General features: G+C 49.7%; 1 protein-coding gene across 11 annotated transcripts in view; it reads left to right on the top strand.

The window, feature by feature from the left end:
* The window catches only part of NPHP4 (nephrocystin 4), a 139947-nt gene that overhangs the window by 31074 nt on the left and 88042 nt on the right, over positions 1-20831 (top strand). For 10 of the 11 annotated variants that reach the window (XM_044942911.1, XM_044942912.1, XM_025285817.2 and 7 more), the window contains exons 7-10: positions 41-196; positions 10901-11037; positions 14149-14330; positions 15018-15144. In XM_044942911.1, coding sequence (XP_044798846.1) covers positions 41-196; positions 10901-11037; positions 14149-14330; positions 15018-15144 — 602 coding nt within the window. The remainder of the gene's footprint in view (positions 1-40; positions 197-10900; positions 11038-14148; positions 14331-15017; positions 15145-20831) is intronic. The other variant, XM_044942913.1, reaches the window with a different exon arrangement.

The following is a 20831-nucleotide window of genomic DNA, read 5'->3' as shown; positions in this document are numbered from 1 at the left end:
CGTTGGTTTCAGCTGTCACAGGAGGTGTTTTATCCCCCAGAGAACAAGCACATGACCCTCATTGAGAACTGCAGCCTGCAGTACACGCTGAGGCCACACCCGCTCCTGGAGCCCGTGTTCCACCTTCTTCCTGAGAACCTGCTGGTGTCCGGTCTGCAGCAGATACCTGGTCTCCTTCCAGCTCACGGAGAGTCAGGTGAGGACTCTTCTGTTTTTGGTCACTGATGAGTATCTGTTAGGTCAGATCTTGAAGGAAATGGGCTGCATGGGGTGAGCGCTGGTTGGGTCCCTCTGGCTAACAGCCCGGTGGTGGTAGGGGAGAAGAAGCGGGGAGTGGGGAGGAGGAGGGTGGCTGTGTCGTCTCACTGGCTTTCCCTTCCTGAACACACCTCACATCCCTTGGGTCCTCTCTGCCTTCTCTCCTCCTCATAAGACAGATAGCTCATGTCTTTACGACCATGACCAGGAAAACCACTGTTGCTGGATCCCACCTGTGCTGGACCGCCATATCAGTGGCTTGGTTATTATAACTTCTTAATTGTGGTAAAATAGGTATAACGTAAAACTTACTATTTTAGCCATTTTTAAGTGTGCAGCTCAGTGGCATTAAGTCCACTCGCATTGTTGTGCAGCCATCCCCCATCCATCTCCAGAACCTTTTCATCTTCCCCAACTGAAACTGTCCCATTAAATACCAATTCCCCATCTCTCTGCTCCCTCTGTCCCTGCTTCTAGCCTCTGCCCCCCACCATTCTGCTCTCTGTCCCTGTGAACTGACTCCTTTAGCGACCTCACAGAAGTGGAATCCTGCAGTATCGGTCCTTCTGTGACTGGTTTATTTCACTTGGCATAAGGTCCTCAAGGTTCATCTGTGTTGTTGCGTGTGTCAAAATTTCCTTGCTTATTAAGGCTGAATAGTACCCCATCGTATGGAAGGACCACCTTTTGTTTATCCATTTACCTGTCCACTGACATTGGGCTGGTTCACCTTTCGACTTGCGAGTGAAGCTGCTTGATTACTTTGGAACTGAAATCCATGGGACAGGCTCAGGGCTGTGTCTTGGTGTGATTTAGGAGTTGATTCTCCTGGTGGATAAAGGTCAGCCCTTCACAACCATGAATCCCTTTAGGGGCTGATCTGCATTTAGGTTCTACTGATGGGCCGCACCTCCTTGGCCTCCTGCTCCTTCAGGCACTTCTGGGGGCTTTTTTTTCTGCCCGTCTGGAAGAATCTAGAAGAAGGGACTATACCAGCCTTTCCCACCTGGCGCTCCTGGAGCCTCTCTTCTCTGGGTGCTGGCTCCCTGCTCCATCCAGGAGAGGTAGGGTGTGGCTTTGGGTGTGAGCAGCGGGGAGGAGAGCTGGGAGGTGCTGAGTATTTGGCTCAGAACAGAAACACCCAAGACCCAAAGAGGAGGCTCAGCTCCAGGAAGGAGTGTGTGTCTCAGCAACAATGTCCATGCACGTGGCCTGGGTGCTGGGGTCTAGGCTGGGCTGCAGACCTTGTCATCTGAGGTCATGAACTCCTGGGATGGGTGCACAGTGGTCCATCCTGAGCTCATTGTTTCTCAAGTGTCTCAGAGATGAGACGATGATACATGAGAAATGACCAATTAACCATGAACAGGAGCATGTTCTTGTGTGTGTGTGTGTGTGTGTGTGTGTGTGTGTGTGTGTTTGTGGAGGGGGGCTCCGGGTTTGGATCTGTCCTGGGTCACCGAGCCCTAACCCCCTCCCTGCAGCCCCCCATAAGCAACCATGTTGCCCCCTGTGATGCGCCCGTGTTTACCCCAGAGGGAGGAGTAGTAAGAGTTACAGGCTGGACAGAGCACCTCCTGGTCATGCTGCCGGGAGAATGTGACACCTGCATCCGGCTCTAAGCCCTACCGCGGCCCTGCCTACCTGCCTACTGGTCAGGGAGGAGCTGTCGCCGCCCTGCCCCCCATCACCCGCTGGGATCACGCAGGTTAGGTACCCAGGTGCACACCTGCAGAAGTCAGTGGATGAGTCTTTCTGACCTGGGATTCTGGGTGTTTAAGCAGAATGTTCTTGGGGCCTGATGTGCATGCATCACCAGCAGGGGTCAGTAGAACTGCAGCTAAAACATGAAGATACAGAAGTGGAGCGTGGACCTGCTTCTGTGTCCCTCCTGGGAGGTGCAGGAGAAGCTCAGGGGTCCAGACAGGCCCCTTGTTTGTTCTCAGCATCTCAGGTCGGGCTGGAAGGGTAAAGGGCTGCATCATGGAGAAGAGTTCTGGATTCAAGGAGCTCGAGTCTAGCTCCCGACCCTGAGTTCGCGTTTTTGGACGAGCTGAGCCCCCCTTGGCCTCCGGTTTACCTCTGATGTGGAGTGGCAGGCACTGGGGCCTTTGAGGGATGCAGGTGGTGTCTGTAAAATGGCAAAAATGGAGAACAATTTATGTTGTTGTTTAGAAACAAATGGCCAGAATGTGCTCTAGCAGGTGGGCGGGAGCTGCCTTCAGTGGGCAAGAGCTGTGCTCACGCCTCTGAGGGAGAGGGGACCAGGGCAGCCTCCCCTCCAGTCCCCAGACCATCTGGGAACAGAGACCCTCTTGCTCAGCCTCCATGCGCAGCCTCCCAGGCACCCAGCCCGCTTTCTGACGGTGGTTATTGTTTCTGTTACAAATTCCGCCCAGGATCTCATGGGCTTTTGTGACTCACTCTTGAAAGAGTTGTTTTGCTGGATAGTGTTTTATGGCCCTGAAGGGCCCAGGCAGGGGCTGGTGCTGGCCTCAGTGGTGGGAATCACTTGTCTAACTTGCCGAGGGCTTGGTTTTATTTTGATATCATGATGGGACTCAGCTGTTTGTTCATTTGTAAAATACCACAGTGTGGGAGAAGTGAGTTGCTTTCACTGTTTTATTTTTTTAAATTTTTAATTGGAGGATAATTGCTTTACAATGTTGTATTAGTTTCTGCCATACAACATTGTAAGTCAGCCATAGTGTATACATATCCCCTCCCTCCTGAGCCTCCTTCTGACTCCATCCCACTCCTCTACGTTGTCAGAGAGCACTGGACTGGGCTCCCTGTGTTACACAGCAGCTTCCCACTATCTGTTTATTTACACATGGTAGGGGATTATGTCCGGAGAAGGCAATGGCACCCCACTCCAGTACTCTTGCCTGGAAAATCCCATGGGCGGAGGAGCCTGGTAGGCTGCAGTCCATGGGGTCGTGAAGAGGACTGAGCAACTTCCCTTTCACTTTTCACTTTCATGCATTGGAGAAGGAAATGGCAACCCACTCCAGTGTTCTTGCCTGGAGAATCCCAGGGACGGGGAGCCTGGTGGGCTGCCGTCTATGGGGTCGCACAGAGTCGGGCACGACTGACGTGACTTAGCAGCAGCAGTAGTAGCAGCAGCGGATATATGTCAGTGCTAGGAGTGGGTTGTTTTCAATTGAAATATGGATGGAGGTCATTGCAGGGTCACATGTGGTTTTCCTAAGTGTGGTAGCTGCAGGAGGTTTGGCTGGCAGGGTGGTGAGGCGGTGCCCGGAGCACTGTGCTGGGCAGTCAGTGCGGGGGTTCACCGCTGCCCGCTGCCCTGCGGGGCCCTCGTGCTGTCAGTCATCTCTTGTCTCCTGCTTGGCCCGGCTCACTGCCCTCTGCTCCCCGGGAACTCGTCCTCGCTCCCTCCTGTATCTCGAGCATCGGCATGCCAGCTCTGTGCTGGTGCGGGGCTGTCCCCGGGCTGATCTGCCAACTCACTGACCCCAGCCCTGCTTCCTCATCTATTAAACCGAGCTAGGCAGAGCTTTCCTGAGAACTGACCTGCAGGCTTGCCACGTGGTGGCCCCTCTTGGCTGGTGTGTCCTCGGGCTGGCCCTCCATCTACTGAGGTGCTTCCCCAGCCCCAAACTGCTGAGGCTGCACTTTCACAAACAAAATACGGGTCCCGGGAGGGGCCCTGCGCCCCAGGCCTGAGCACCTTGTGTACTGATGGGGTTCTCCCATGAGGCTTCCCAGGCCCAGCTGACTGCCCACCCTCCAGAGTCGGGCTACGTGTCTTCTAAGTTCCCGGATAGTGACTTCGATCCCCTGTGGTGAGGGAGTGACCAGGGACAGGGCCATGCTCCCTGAGGCTGCTGTGGGTCAGGGACCAGTGTGCTACAGCTTCGATTCTGGCCCTTTGCTGAGGACAGTTAAAATGACAGAATTAATCTTTATCCAATAAATTCATAAAACTTTAAGTTTTCTCTTCCAACCTCACTCCCCAGAGATAACTGCTGCTAGTAGGTTGGTGTATACCTTTTATATACTAATTGATTCACTGACTACTCAACACGTGTTTGTAGAGTAGACCCTGTGGGCGGCAGGCCCCGTGCTGGGCTGAGGGTGCACCCCTGTGCTCAGAGTACAGAGTCAGTGCATCCTTCCTGGATGAGGGCCAGCCTCAAGTCCAACCGCGGTCCTCACAGGCCATAGGAGGTGTTTCAGAGCAAACCTGGGGCTTCTCAGGTGGCCCAGTGGTAAAGAACCTGCCTGCCAATCAGGAGACGTGGGAGGTGGAGGTTTGATCCCTGGGTTGGGAAGATTCCTCTGGAAAAGGAAATGGCAACCCACTCCAGTATTCTTGCCTGGGAAATCCCATGGACAGAGGAGCCTGGAGGGCTACAATCATGCTGAGAACGCATGCCATCTAGAGCAAATGTGGACTAGCTCAAGTTCACTTACATTCCTGCCTAAATTGTCCTTAATTTTGTTTACATTCTATTGCTGTTGTTGCCACGTTCTCTCTGTCTTGGGAGGTGTGTTCTGGTGAATGAAACACCCTGGACAGGGGAGCTACATCCTTGGGAGCCTGAGGTCCTCAGGTGGGGGCGTGTTACCAAGCGCTTCCCTGAAGGATGTCTCTAGGGAGGGGTTCTCACCGTCCAGTTTTCTCTGTGCTGTGTTTGGGAGAGTCTCAGGAGAAAAGGCATCATTGAGAAGTAGGAGCAGGGCTGCTGTTGGGAGTTGCATCTCCACCCAAAAACGTGGCAGCGGATGACTGAAAACCCACTCATTTACAGTGCACGGGGGTCTACAGTCCCCCTGCCGGGGGCCAGCTCTGCCGAGGCCCCTTGTGTCTGTGCTGGCTGCTGGTGCTGGTTGAAGGAGGGAACGACAGTGTCAGGTGGTGAAGCTGTGCCTGTGGGTGGTGCTGGCATGCTGGGGAAGTGCCCCAAGGCCCGAGGTGGTGAGCAGGCTCCGCTCTGTCCCACATGACCACTCTGAGCCTCTGCCATGGCCGGTCTCCTCTGTAAAATGGGGGCATTGTGAGGACCTGCCTGGAGAGATGTGTATGGGGATCAAGTGAAATGGGTCAGTAAAGCCCTGCCCTGGCCACATGGGGTGTGCCTGGCAAGGGTGAGCGGCTGCTCCTTGCTCCTTCTGTCTTGAGTTGGGGTGGCTCCTTTGTCACGGCTCCCCTGTGACTGCCGCAGGGCATCTGGGAGGTCTGATCTGTCTTGTGTCAGAGGGCCCCTCAGAGCTGTTCTTTCTTTGGTCGTGGCTTCTGGAAGTTTGCAGAACAGGTTTCTGGCCAAGCCAGGCTCAGAGCTGGGCCCCTTGCACTGGGAAAGGCAATGGGTCAGCTCTGGGTTTCCTTCTGTTTCCATCGCACCTGAAGATGGCGGGGAGGGGAGTGCTGGCTGGTGGCTGTTCTCATTATCCCAGTGCTTGTTGACCAGGGAGTGACCTCTGGCTTGGGGGCCGCGCAGACCCTTTGAAGGAGCAGCCCTCAGGGAAGGGCACTTGTTTCCCATTCATGCTTCCATGGAAACAAGCCTTGGCGTTGGGGGACATGAGCTGGTAACATGCTGGGGTGTATCTTTGGGGATGGGTGATTTTGCTGCTCGGCACGGATTGTTGTAGTCTGTATGTCCTCCTTCCGTGGATTCAGTGGGTGCCCCCAGGATGCTTTCTGCCCCAGAGGTTGGGGTGTGTCTGGGGGTTCTGGCTCCCTGGACTGAGTGATGGAAGCCCAGGTGGGAGGCAGGATGATGTGGTCTCGCTGGCATCAAGGCCGAGAGCGTGGGGCGGCTCTGAGTGTGGGGTGGGGGGCAGGTGGGGGGTCTCACAGGAGCACAGGGAGCTCAGGGGTCACTGCCATCTCCCTCTGGGGTGGGGGTCGTGGCCATCTTACCTGAAGCCCCTCCCCACTCCTATGACTGCCCATGGAGCCCTGGGCCACTTGACCCTGAACACCTCTTTTGGTCAAGAGTTTAATTGTGATCAAGAGCCGAGGGGTTGTTTGGTAACCAGCAAATGAGCTATCTGGGCTCTAAAGCAGCGAGCACACGCCAGCGACAGGGTCCTGTGGATCAAGGTCACAGAAGAAGACAGCGGTTGTGTGTTAAAAATGCTGAAATCACTGGAGGGGAATGTGTCCTGCCCTATGATGTAGACACATGAAATAACTTGCAGAATGTGAATAATATACAGTCTGCAAAAATAAGGGGGTGACAGGCATCCTTTATGTGGACCCCCCTTCCCTCTGCTCCATCTCTGCACCCTCACCTCCTGCTGCTCTGGTCCTGCCAGCGTCACCCCCTCCTTTCCCTCAGCTCCCAGAGGGACCTGCTACCTGGCGATTTTCTGCTGTGTTCCCTGAAATCCTGCATGTGCTTCCTATGGGTGGAGGCACCTTGAGTTCCTGCCTATTGCTGGGAGAGGGGTCCCTTTCCCGTGCCCGCCTTCCCTCTGGGCCTCCCTCTCTCCTGTTTCTGACTTTGAGGCTCCCAGCTCAGGATGTGCTTCGGACACTCGCTTGACCATTTTATGAAAGGTTGCACTTTGTATATTTCTGCACTTAAAAAACATCATGGTAAAACACACATGTCATAAAATGTGCTTTTCTAACTATTTTTCAACACATGGTTCAGGAGCATTAAGCACATTCACATTGTTGAGCAATCCCGCGTCTCCAGAACACTCTCATCTTGCAGAACTAGACTCTGCAGACACACTAACTCCCCACCCCCGCCCCAGCCCCTGGCAGCCCCCATTCTACATTCTGTCTTGGAATTTGATGACTTTCAGCACCTCATATAAATGGAATTATGCAGTACTTTTTTTTTGTGACTGGCTTATCTCACTCAGCATAATGTCATCAAGTTTCATCCACGTTGTAACATGCGTCAGAATCTCCTTCCTCTTCTAAAGTGAAAGTGAAAGTGTGAGTCGCTCAGTCATGTCCGACTCTCTGCAACCCTATGGCCTGTGGCCCGCCAGGCTCCTCTGTCCATGGGATTCTCCAGGCAAGAATACTGGCGTCGGCTGTCACTCCCTTCTCCAGGAGATCTTCCCACCCAGGGATTGAACCTGGGTGTCCTGCATTGCAGGTGGATTCTTTGCCTTCTGAGCCACCAGGGAAGGATGATACTGTGTTGTGTGGATGGACCACAGTTTGTTTGTCTTTCTTTCACTTCCTGATGGGCATTGGGTGTTTCCACCTTTTGTCTACTGTGAATAAGGATACCTGTACTTTTAAATTGGGTCTGATTCATCAACTGACCTGCTTTAAACACTTAAAAATATGATGAAAGGAGTACATAAACTTTCTCAGAAGTATCAAACCTTAGTGTGTATTTGTGATGGGAAAGGTATAGAAAACCATAAAAAGGGGAATAAAGTAATATGTGATTGCTGTCTACAGACATACATGTATAGGCCACCATCAAAAAGTACAAATGATAAATGCTGGAGAAGATATGGAGAAAAGGGAGCCCTCTTATACTGTTGGTGAGAACGTAAATTAATGCAGCCAACTGTGGAAAACAGTATGGAGGTTCCTCAGAAAACTAAAAATAGAGTTGCCACATGATCTGGCAATCCCACTCCTGGGCGTATGTCTGGAAAAGACGAAAACTCTAGTTGGAAAGGATACATCACCCCAGTGTTCATTGCAGCACTATTTACAATAGCCAAGACATGGAAGCAAGCTAAATGTCCATCAACAGATGAATGGATAAAGAAGACATGGTATAAAAAAATACAATGGGATATTACTCAGCCATAAAAAGGATGAAATAATGCCATTTGCAGCAACATGGATGGACCTAAGTGAAGTAGATCAAACAGAGAAAGACGAACGTCATATGACTTTTCTTATATGTGAAATCTAAAAAAATGATACAAATGAACTTGTTTACAAAACAGAAATAGACTCACAGACATAGAAAACAGACTTATGGTTAGCAGAGGAGAAAGCTGGGGGAGGGATAAATTGGGAGTTTGGGATTAAAAAATACACACTACTATATATAAAATAGATAAACAACAAGGACCTACTATGCAGCCTAGGAAACTATTCAATATCTTGAGATAATGTATAATGGAAAAGAATCCGAAAAAGAATATGTATATCTGAATCACCTTGCTGTGATTCAGATATATGTATTGAATCACAGTGAATTACTCTGGAAACACTGAAAATCAATTATACTTCAGTTAAAAAAAACCAAACAAGAACAGAGTACTACTCCAAGAAAAAAGATAAATGTGTATACATGCAAATGTATCAGTTCAGTTCAATCACTCAGTTGTGTCTGACTCCTTGTGACCCCATGGACTACAGCACACCAGGCTTCCCTGTCAGTGACCAACTCCCAGACCTTGCTCAAACTCATGTTCATCGAGTCAGTGATGCCATCCAACCATCTCATCCTCTGTCGTCCCCTTCTGTTGGTGATGCCATACAACCATCTCATCCTCTGTCATCCCCTTCTCCTTCTGTCTTCAGTCTTTCCCAGCATCAAGATCTTTTCCAGCGGGTAAGTTCATCGCGTTGGGTGGTCAAAGTATTGTAGCTTCAGCTTCAGCATCAGTCCTTCCCGTGAATATTCTGGACTGATTGATTTCCTGGTTTGATCTCCTTGCAGTCCAAAGGACTCTCAAGAGTCTTCTCCAATACCATAGTTCAAATGCATCAATTCTTTGGTGCTCAGCTTCAAATGCATCAATTCTTTGGCGCTCAGCTTTCTTTACGGTCCAACTCTCACATCCATACATGACTACTGAAAAAACCATAGCTTTTGGACCTTTGTCAGCAAAGTGATGTCTCAAAATGCATATATTTTAAGTAATCTTGTTATCAAATGGACTAGTAATATGCAGTTTTATATGTTGTTATATGTTGTTCTTTTCACCTACAATGTCATGATTATTTTTGATTATTATTCTTTTTTGTTTGTTTTTATTTCCTTCTTTTTTTGTTTTTTGATTTCCTTTTAAATAATCTCTGACAATATGATTTTTTTCTCATTTTATATGAATGAGCAAGAGATTATTTAACATTCTCATATTCTTGAACATCTGGTGGTTTCTTACTTTTGTCTGTTATAAATAATGTTCTAATGAGTATTCTTGCAAATAAAGCTTTGCTTCCATCTTTGATTATTTAGAGTCAGACACGACTGAATGACTGATCTCTTAACTCTTGATTATTTTGCTAAATAGAGTCAAAAATGGCATTGCTGGGGCAGAAGGTGGATATGGATTTCTTTTTCAAATGTTAAGCTTTTTGATTTGTGTTGAGATATAGCCTGTTAGCCATGCTGTGGCAGTTTCAGTGAACAGTGAAGGGACTCAGCCACACGCATACACGTATCCATTCTCTCCCACACCCCCTCCGTTCAGGGTGCAACATGGCATTGAGCAGAGTTTCCTGTGCTCTGCAGTAGGTCCTTGTTGGTTATGGATAGGTATATTTTTAAGGCTTTTGATGCACTCTAAGTTACAGAGACAACTGCCTCTCAGCCGCACTGACTGATAACCTTCCAGTCAGATAGTGTTCTTTCTGGCATAGTTTGATCGGCACTGCGTCTCACATCAATGTTTTTTTTAAGCTTTGGAATTGGGCTTTTAAAAATCTAAGACCGTGTACCTCAATATTTAAATAATCATAAAAGTTTAGGAAGAGGCAGAGAAGACCAAACCAGAGCAATGACACAGATGGGGATGTAGAGGGGCAGACGCCCCCTGGGGGTGTGTTTGTGGGGACTGGCTTTGCCTTCTTCCTACTGGTGGTGGTCTTTGTACCAGAGCCTGTGGAGAAGCCTCTCCAAACAGGTGTGATGCTCCCCTCTTGAGGCTGGGTTTCCACTCACCTGCTTGGCGTGGGCGCTGGGCTGGATGCCACGGGCCGCCCTCCCTTTCTGTCCTCACCCTCATGGAGCTCACGGTCTGGGTGCTTCTCGATAGGGATGGGACTTCTCTCTCATCTGCGCAGCCCAGCTTTTGTATCTGCTTATTGCTGAGCAGTGCTCACATGTGTGTCTGAGTGTTTCCACATAGTTCAGGGTGTCGTTTCTGTCGTTGAGTTGCTCAGTTGTTTCTGACTCTTGGGACCCCATGGACTGTAGCCTGCCAGGCTCCTCTGTCCATGGGATTTCCCAGGGAAGAATATTGGAGCAGGTTGCCATTTCCTCCTCCAAGGGGATCTTTCCCACCCAGGGATCGAATCCATGTCTCTTGTGTCTCCTGCATTGCAGGTGGATTCTTTATTGCTGAGCCATTGGGGAAGCCCATAGTTCAGGGTAAGCATAAGGAAATGAGAAATGACACAGTTGGCTGTGCTCTCACTGGACAGGAAGCCGTGGGGAAGGGAACAGATGTCACCCTGCCTCTGGCAGCCTGTGTGCCCTAGATAGCTGAGTTAGGAAATTTGTTCCTGGAGGACGTTTGGGGAGGAATTTGGAGCAAATGAAATTTGCAGTCATTTATCTGTTTAGCATCTGGGCTTGGGCTGACAGGGGCTCCGGCTCTGAGTCCATCTGAGCGATGCCCACGCCTTCTTCTCAGTGCTCAGCCCTTGGCCTGAAGCCCTGTGGGTGAAAGGGCCCTCCGGCGGTTGTGTTTCTATGGGTCATCCATCTGAGCCTCTCATATCCAGGAGATGCCCTCCGGAAGCCCCGCCTGCAGAAGCCTCTGACGTGCTACCTGGATGATCTGTTCTTCACGCTGTATCCCTCGCTGGAGAAGTTCGAGGAGGAACTTCTGGATCTTGTGATCAGCGATTGCTTCCGGGAGGTACAGTCCAGGGTTGGGGAGTTTAGTCTGAACAGTGAGGAGGGAACAGCAGGCAGACTGGGAGATGCCGGCCTCCTGAGCCCCCGATGTGGGCGGTCACAGTGATGCCCCTGTTTCTGTCTTCTTGTCTCTTTGTGCCTAAAGAGGGGCACTAGCCCATTGTCTTAACTTCACTGCTGAGAGAGTGCTGTTAACCGGAGACATTAATTAACATTCATTTTGACATATCTTAGGGGCTTCCCTCGTGGTGCAGTGGTAAAGAATTAACCTGCCTGTGCAGAAGATGTGAGTTTGATCCCTGGGTCAGGAAGATCCCCTGGAGTAGGAAATGGCAACCCACTCTAATATTCTTGCCTGGGAAATCCCACGGACAGAGGAGCCTGGCAGGCTACAGTCTGTAGAGTCACAAAGAGTCGGACACAACTGAGCGACTAACACACACACACACACACACACACACACACACATTAATGTATCTTATGTGTGTGTTAGTTGCTCAGTCCTGTACAACTCTATGCAGTCCCGTGGACTGTAGCCCGCCAGGCTCCTCTTTCCATGGGGTTCTCCAGGCCAGAATATTGGAGTCAATTGCCGTGCTCTCCTCCAGGGGATCTTCCCAACTCAGGGATTGAACCTGGGTCTCCTGCATTGCAGGTGGACTCTACTGTCTGAGCCACCAGGGAAGACCTAATGTTTCTTAATCAGTCTTCATTTAAAAGTAAATTAAATCACCAAATGAGCTTAGGGAAACCTGTAAAATAGTCTACATTTACAAGGGACATTTTCAGAGTATATGAGGATATTTCCAAGGAGATGACTATACATTGCAAGCACTTTGGCTCACTGAAGTGGTTTTCTGGGAGGGGCACTCCCCCAGGCACTGCCCAGGTCTGCCTGCCTACATGACACCTTGTCCCTACACGGGCCCATGTACACATGGCCCACTTTCCTGCATATTCCTTATCTGGATCCTTGGCACAACCCCTCTCAGGCTTCAGTCTCAGATTTGCCATCCTGCCCAGCCGCCCTGCCAGAGCTGCGGGCAGCGCCCCCATCCCCCTGCCCAGCGAGCTCTCTGGAGCATCACCCTGCTTTGTTTCTCTGGGTGCTTAGCCGTGGAGAGGACCTGGTACCCTTGCCTGTTAACTGGGGGACTGCCAGTCCCTGTCTGGAGTATTTGCACCAGGAGGACACTGCACAGCGCTGCACCTGATGTGCCCCAGCAGTTGGCATGTTGTTTAGTCACTAAGTTGTGTCTGACTCTGCGACCCCATGGACTGCAGCATGCTAGGCTCCCCTGTCCTTCAGCATCTCCTGGAGTTTGCTCACATTCATGTCCATTGAGTTGTTATTTGTGAGAATGAATGATTCAGTCACCTGGCGCCCATCCTGAAGTTAGCAAATTATGAAGCTTGCAAATGATTAATTGCATGCACACACAAATATGTGTTCATATATGAATAAGCTGAAATATTTTAAAAGATGGACTCTTTTTTTCCTGCTCTCTACCCACACTACTCCAATATTTTGGCCACCTGATGTGAAGAGCCAACTCATTGAAAAAGACCCTGATGCTGGGAAAGATTGAAGGCAGGAGAAGAAGGGGGTGATAGAGGATGAGATGGTTGGATGGCATCACCAACTCAATGGACATGAGTTTAAGCAAACGCCAGGAGATGGTGAAGGGCAGGGAAGCCTGGCATGCTGTAGTTCATGGGGTCTCACAAAGAGTCAGACATGACTTAGCAACTGAACAACAACCCATTCTTGAAAATGTAGCTCCATGTAACATAGTCCCACAAGAAACAGAAATGCTAAACAGAGAATTGAAACAACTGCAAACTTTTTCTTGGTGTAGTTCCTGCTGTTTTCCCGTTGCTCAGAGTAGATTATCTATGACTACTGAGATGTTTAAGGGTATCACTGTTGAATTTTATATGTTCCCATAAAGATCACTTTATTACATATTTCTGTTCTCTTTGTATTTTTGTTCCCATTCAGTCAGAAGATACTGTTTCTGCCCCCATTTTATTCTCATTACTCAAAGACTAATGGGCTGCATTTAGGTCAGTTCAGCATGATTAATGAGCAATGAAGAAAACTCAAAAATTCAGGGATCATTTTGCACCAATCACATAATTTAATAAACAATAATAGCCTGGAGGAATATCCTTGTCCATTTATTAGCATGCCTGTACATTTTTTGTTAAGATGAAACACTTTAATATCCAGAGATCACTTTGGGGCAGATTCCATTTTTATTGGGTTATGATTACTGCTGCCCCATCCACCCCAAGTCTCAGGTGTCTGAGTTGGGGGAGGGCAGAGGTGTTGACACTCTCTGTGTTCAGCCTCTAGGCACCTCCATCATTGCCTGCCCTTGACTCTGGGGGCCCGTACACCCCAGAGCTCCAGATTCTGTTGGAGGAGCCAGGTCCCCTTGTTGCTGCTAAGTAGCTTCAGTCGTGTCCGACTCTGTGCAACCCCAGAGACAGCAGCCCAGCAGGCTCCCCCATCCCTGGGATTCTCCAGGCAAGAACACTGGAGTGGGTTGCCATTTCCTTCTCCAGGTCCCCTTGTTGCTAGTTTGCTGCATCTTGAGAATCATAGCGCAGCCTTGGAAAGTGAGAGTTAGCTGATTTGGGAATCTAGGGGGTGATTCCTCTACAAGGTGATGCTATTTGAGGAACCCCCAAAGTACCAAGAAAGTGCCAGAAGGCCAACCCATCCTGATTGGATAGTGCTTTACTAAGCTCCTTGGGCGGGCTTCCCTGGTGGCTCAGATGGTGAAGAATCCACCTGCAATGCAGGTGACCCAGGTTTGATCCCTGGGTTGGGAAGATCCCCTGGAGAAAGGAATGGCAACCCACTCCAGTATTCTTGCCTGGGAAATCCCATGGACAGAGGAGCCTGTTGGGCTGCAGTCCATGGGATTGCGAAGAGTTGGACACGACTGAGCAGCTAACACTCTATCATATTTTCAGTAAGCTCCATCTGGTCTGGAAGGCCTGACACCTCTCGTTTTGTCTCCCTGGCGGCCTCTCCGCTGGGGGCTTTCCTGGCAAGCTCCCGCCCCTGCTCTGCGCCAGCCTCACTCTGTGCTCTTCCTAGGCGGGCAGCCCTCTGGATGTCGGCGCCTTGGAGATCCTGGAGAGGCGCCTGTGCGTGGGCGTGCACAATGGTTTGGGGTTTGTGCAGCGGCCGCAGGTCCTCGTGCTGGTGCCCGAGCTGGAGGTGGCCTTGACACGCTCTGCCAGCTTCAGCCGGAAGGTCGGCTCCTCTTCCAAGGCCAGGTATCTCCCCTGAGGCCCCAGGTCCAGCCCCCTGTGGAGTTGAGCGTCGGGGGTGGGCACCCAACCAGGGATCAGAGTGAAAGGCCATCACTCTTCCACGTGAGGGATGTGCTCTCCCACCTGGGTCCTTCCCCGGTGCTTCTGTTTCCTCCTGCTCCGTCACAGCATCACAGCAGACCTCAGCATCCTGCAGTTGGAAAGATCCTGTTTTTGTGCCTTGATGGTTTTGGGGTTAGTGTTACAGATACTTCTAGCCGTGGAGCCCCCACATGGTTCCCTCCAGAAGTGTCCTATGACCCTCACGTGACAGGGAACCGGAGGGCAGGAAGTTCTGCCACTAGATTCAGTCCCGGGCTCCTCAGATCACCATCAGACATCTCCCAGGGGTGCCACACGTGAGGCTGGGCAGAAGCCGGCCTTGGAGGGGGCACTTCCCCGGAGACTCTCCGTCCTCCCATTCCCAGTGCTGGCAGTTTGGCCAAGTGTTGATTGCAGCACCTAAAACACACTCTGGTTTGGGACATTACCTTGGTGGCCAAATGTCCAGAAGAGCACGGGGACACTGCTCAGGGGGACTCTTGCAGCAGCAGCACCAGGGGCCCCAGGGCCCGAGCTAATGAGGGGTGTTGGGTGCCGGGCAGTGGGAGCCACTGCCTGACTCACCCCTTCTCTATGTTCTCGGCCCAGCTCTGGAAACCAGGCGCTGGTCCTGAGAAGCCGTCTCCGACTCCCTGAGATGGTCCATCACCCCGCGTTCGCCATTGTCTTCCAGCTGGAGTACGTGTTTAACAGCCCCTCGGGGGCGGACGGCAATGTAAGAACACTGGGTTCCCGCCCCACGATGGGCTGCATGCACGGAGGATAAGCATAGTCACCATTAGTGTTCTTTTGGTTAAAAGCAGTGTGATTATTATTAATGATGTGGATAATAAGCATGGAACGTGACTAGAAATCACTTCTTTCTGGTGATAGTTCTGTATGGAAACAGTATGTTCTGCTGGCAGATGGTGTGAATATTTCAGAAGGCAGCAGGCTTCATGATAGCATTAATTCTAATTATTAAATCAATAATTATTTTGAAAAATGGGGCCATTTTAGGGCATTTTTCAAATGATACGAAGTGTAGCAAAGCTTGAATCTGCACAAGAGATGGATATTTTCTTTGAGTGGACTTTGTACGTGCCTGTCTCAGAACCAAGAGCAAGAATTTATAGGATTCAGTTGGAGAAAAGGTTACAGAGAGACATCATTTACATCATTGATACAGATTTTTTGGAAAATCCAAACCATGCTATTCTTAAGATTCAGGTTTTTGTTCGAAAAAGCAAATATCATTATTTATTTATTTTAAAAAAATTTTAAAACTTTGACATTGGAGTATAGTTGATTAACCATGTTGTGATAATTCCAGTTGGACATTGAAGGGGCTCAACCATACACATACATGTATCCATTCTCCCCCAAACTCCCCTCCATCCAGGCTGCCACGTAACACTGAGCAAAGTTCCCTGTGCTGTACAGTAGGTCCTTGTTGGTTTTCCATTTTAAATATAGCAGTGTGTACATATCCATCCCAAGTTCCCTAACTCTTTCCTCCATTCTTCCCCTCTGGCAACCATAAGTTCATCCTCTGAGTCTGTTTCTGTTTTGTAATTAAGTTCATTTGTATCATTTCTTTTTAGATTCCACATATAAGGGATGTCATATAATATTTATCTTTTCCTTCTCTAACTTACTTCACCCTAGTATGACAATCTCTAGGTCCATCCATGTGGCTACTAGTGGTATTATTTCATTCTTTTTATGGATGAGTAGTATTCCATTGGAAAAGACTCTGATGCTGGGAGGGATTGTGGGGAGGAGGAAAAGGGGACGACAGAGGATGAGATGGCTGGATGGCATCACCAGTTCAATGGATGTGAGTCTGAGTGAACTCCGGGAGTTGGTGATGGACAGGGAGGCCTGGCATGCTGTGATTCATGGGGTCGCAAAGAGTCGGATACGACTGAGCGACTGAGCTGAACTGAACTGAGTATTCCATTGTATATATGTACCACATTTTCTTTATCCATTCCTCTGCCAATGGACATTTATGCTGCTTCCTTGTCTTGGCTATTGTAAATAGTCCCTCAGAGAACACTGGTGTGCATATGTCCTTTTGGACTAAGTTTTTCTCTGGGTGTATGCCCAGGAGTGGGAATGCAGGGTCGTATGGTAGTGGTAGTAGTGTTAGTCATTCAGTTGTGTCCAACTTTTTGCAACCCCATGGATTGCAGCCCACCAGGCTCCTCTGTCCATGGGATTCTCCAGGCAAGAATACTGGAGTGGGTAGCCGTTCCCTTCTCCAGGGTATCTCCCTGACCCGGGGATTGAACTCGGCTCTCCTGCATTGCAGGCAGATTCTTTACCATCTGAGCCACCAGGGAAACGTGTGGTAGCTCTACTGAAAAAGAAAAGATCATTTAACAAGCAAATTAAGAATAAAAAAGGCCACAAGATGCCTTCTGTGGTGGTCAGTCTGCTTGCATCACTGTGCAGCTGATGGAAAAACAGGGGACAGAGGGTGATTCTGGGGGGCCTTCAGAAGGAGAATGGGGTGTTGGCACAGCTGCCATGTTAGTTCCTGGTCCCCTCTGATGTCTGTTCTCTGTCGTGTATCAGGTGAGCTGACCCAGAGGCAGGTGTTCTGAGTGCAGCCGAACGAGTGATCTCCGTTGTTCTCACAAAGCTGTTGTTTCCAGCTCTGCTTTTCTTTCTTTGTTTCCAGAAGTTTCAGCCAAAATGCAACTCTGTGCAGATAAGCTTGTCTGCATGGGGTGGGCAGAATGGGCTTAGGGTGGGACTACAGCAGGAGGGAGGGTCTTCAGGCCCTTCCCCACCCTGCGGAGGTGCAGGGTACCCCTGCTGTCTTGGGCATGGGCTGGGGCCGATGCAGATGGAACCCCTGGAAGAGCAGCAGGCCTGGAGCCTCCATGGGGGGCTCCATGTCTCTCGCCACTCATTTACATGTAGATAGTGTCTCCTTGAGAATATTAATTATGATCCACTTGCTATTATAAAGTCCACGTGCTGAAACTGATATGACTTACCTGACACTTGATTATTATTATTTTTTAGCTCTTCATTGAAATGCTCACTGGCTGGCAGGTGGGTCCGCCACGCGTTGTTGCTTCGTGGAGCTCTTAGAATGTGGCTTGTAATAGCTCATCAATTCTTTTTGATGTGGAGGTTTATCTTAACATGGAATATTGGATTCCATTTTACTGTCATCAAGTGTACTTTCTTCAGTGTAATCTGGAGAGGAAATGTTCTGGCGTCTGAAATGATTTTCTGCACAAATTACGTGCTGCGTGAAGCAGCGAGTACGGGGTTAGCATTCCGGTGGTGAGCGCTGACTCAGGCATTCCCGTCACGACCAAACTTAGATGTAGCGGAGAAGACAGCCCTGCTGCTGTTGGCCTGGGCTCTCGTTCCCTCCCCTAGGCGTGTCCCCAGAGGGGACATGGCCATGGGGGCTTCTGCAAGGTCAGGGCTCGGCCTTGGAGGGGGCGGGTCGCTGCCGGCTTGCTCCTGCTTCTCCTCGGAGTCCATAATGGAGTGTGTTTTCGGGTGCATTCAGCCTGCAAGTCCCTTTTTCCCTTTTCTTTCATTTTAAAAAGCTCTGGGGACATTCCAAGTGTCAACAAAAGCAGTGTTGTTGTTCAGTTGCTAAGTTGTGTCCGACCCTGTGACCCCCTGGGCTGCAGCATGGCAGGCTGTTCTGTCCTTCACTTATCTCCCGGAGTTTGCTCAGATTCACGTCCATCCAATCGGTGATGCCATCCAACCATCCCACTCTCTGCTACCCTTTTTTACTCTTGCCTTCAGTCTTTCCCTAGTGGCTCAGATGGTAAAGCATCTGCCTACAATGCGGGAGACCCGGGTTCGATCCCTGGGTCGGGAAGATCCCCTGGAGAAGGAAATGGCAACCCAGTCCAGTACTCTTGCCTGGAAAATCCTATGGATGGAGGAACCTGGTAGGCTATAGTTCATGGGGTCGCAAAGAGTGAGACACGACTGAGCGACTTCACTGTCACTATCAGTCTTTCCCAGCATCAGGGTCTTTTCCAATGAGTCAGCTCTTTGCATCAGGTGGCCAAAGTACTGGAGCTTCAGCATCAGTATGATTTTGTGGGGAACACAGACATTCAGTCAATGACATCACATAAATGCTAAAACATGTTTTGATGTAGTTAAATGTATCAGTCTCTTCTTCTCTTGCATCTGGATTTTGAGTCGTAGTAAAAAAGCCTTTCCCTACTCCTATAGAAGAATTCATCCATGTTTTCTCCTAGTAGGGGTGCAGTTTCCATTTTTATGTTTAGGTTGCCTTTGTGGTGTGAGGAATAGGTCTAATTTCATCTTTGTACAGTGGCCGTCCAGTTGTAGCATCAAGTAAGTTGATGCTACTTATATAAGTCCTTTGTGCCCAGTGATTTTAGCCTCTTTCAGTCATACATGAGATCTCTGTTTACACTTGGAGGAGGAAATGGCTGCTCACTCCATTACTCTTGCCTGGAGAATCTCATGGACAGAGGAGCCTGGCGGGCTATAGTCCGTGGGGTCACAAAGAGTCGGGCACAACTGAGGGACTGAGTGCGCACACACTCCCCTGCTCCTAGACCACTGTTCTGCCCGGGGCCACTCTGTCTGTTCTGTGCTGGGAGCATAGTGTAGTGGTGGGGGCCCTGCGGCTGCGGCCGCTTGGTGGTGCAGCAACCTGCAGCCCCTCCCCTTTGTGAGTCCTGTAGCTTTGCCCGCATTTGCTCTTCCCGAGGAACCTCAGTATCAACAGGTCTAGCTCCATAAAGAGAGTTTATTGGTGTTTTTGGGGGTGCATTACATTTATTAATTAACTAGAGAGAATTGATGTGTTGTGGAAGTTGTGATGTTGTAACTGGGAAGAAGGGAAGTCTTTCTGCTTGTCCACTTCTGTTTTTGTGTCTTTTGGGGGTGATTTTAAAATAGGATTGTTTGTGCCCAGTTGTGTCTTACTCTTTGCAACCCTATGGACTGTAGCCTGCCAGGCTCCTCTGTCCATAGGATTTCCCAGGCACGAATACTGGAGTGGGTAGCCATTCCCATCTCTAGGGGATCTTCCCAACCCAGGGATCAAACTTGTGTCTCGTGCATTGGCAGGCAGATTCTTTACCACTAGTGTGGCCTGGGAAGCCCCCATATGGGTTTACAGTGTAGATTTTAAACAGCTTGAATAGCTCTTACTAAGTTTATTCACAGATATTTAATTTTTGTGCTGCTGTTTTAAGTGGAATTTTCTCTCCCACGTATTCTAATTTAACACCACAGGTTTTCTTTTTGTGTATAGTCATTAAACAGTTTGTTTTTTTTTTAACCAGCACTTTCTATAGCTTTTGTCATATACCTCACTGTTTTTTATTTTTTTAAATATTCGTTTATTTGGCTGTGCCGAGTCCTAGTTGCAAATGTGGGATCTTTAGCTGTGACATGTGGGACCTAGTTCCCTGACCAGGGATGGAACCTGGGCCTCCTTGTGTTGGGAGTGTGGAGTCCTAGCCGCTGGACCACGGGGGAAGTCCCCCTCACTGTTTTTTAAGTAACACTTTATTTTGATGTCATTACGGATTCACATGCAGTTGTAATAAATAAGCAGAGTGATCCCGTGTCCTTTTTCCAGTCGGCCCCGGTGGTACAGCTGTCTTTTGGCGTTAAGTCCAGGTGGCCCACTTTTTCTTTCAGGTCTTGCATGCTCTGCATGGCCTCTGGCTGGCTGACCTTGGGGCTGCTCCCCTCGACCCTCTCCTCTGTGTCCCCCACGTCTGCTCTGCATGTTTCTGTGTTGTCCACTCCCCTCTCGCTGTGCTCAGAATTTCTTGGTGCTCTAGGGGTGGAGTGCTCTAGGCTGTGGGCAGCTTCAATTCTTCCCCCAGTGCAGGCCTTCTCCCGAGACCCCTAGGAGCCCTTCATAGAAAAACTAGGCCTGGCTTTCATTCCCAGGGGTAGCTGCTACACCTACCTCCCAGGCTGTGGAGTTCCCTGCACTGAGGTCACAGCCCCGTGGAGTAGAGGGGCCATGCCCATGGGAAGGGGTGCCAGGTCGCCAAGCCTGAACCGCATTGTCACTGGCTCTGTAGGACCCAGTGGGAGGTACGGGGAGGGAAGCAGACCCAGGCAAGGGTTCTCTGGAGAAGCAAATGCAAAGGCCCTGAGGTAGCCACATGCTGGTCTCTGGGCTGCAGACTCTGAAGGGCAAGAGGTTGCCCACCTGTCTACATCACCACTCCCAGCTCCACTCATGTTGGTTTCCTTGTTGCTCCTTTCAAGCTTTGTTGAGTTGATAGCTTTTTTTCCAAAGAGGACCGGAGTGTTACGAATCCTTTAGCCAGCATGCATAGTAATTCTAGGTTGTAGAACTTCCTTAAAACCATACCCCATTGTTTTTCATTGCACATGTGTATGTTTAGAAGTAATTACTGTACTCCG

This window comes from Bubalus bubalis, chromosome 5 (genome assembly GCF_019923935.1).
Source record: "Bubalus bubalis isolate 160015118507 breed Murrah chromosome 5, NDDB_SH_1, whole genome shotgun sequence".
NCBI lineage: Eukaryota > Metazoa > Chordata > Mammalia > Artiodactyla > Bovidae > Bubalus > Bubalus bubalis.
This window is presented reverse-complemented; position numbering and strand designations above follow the sequence as displayed.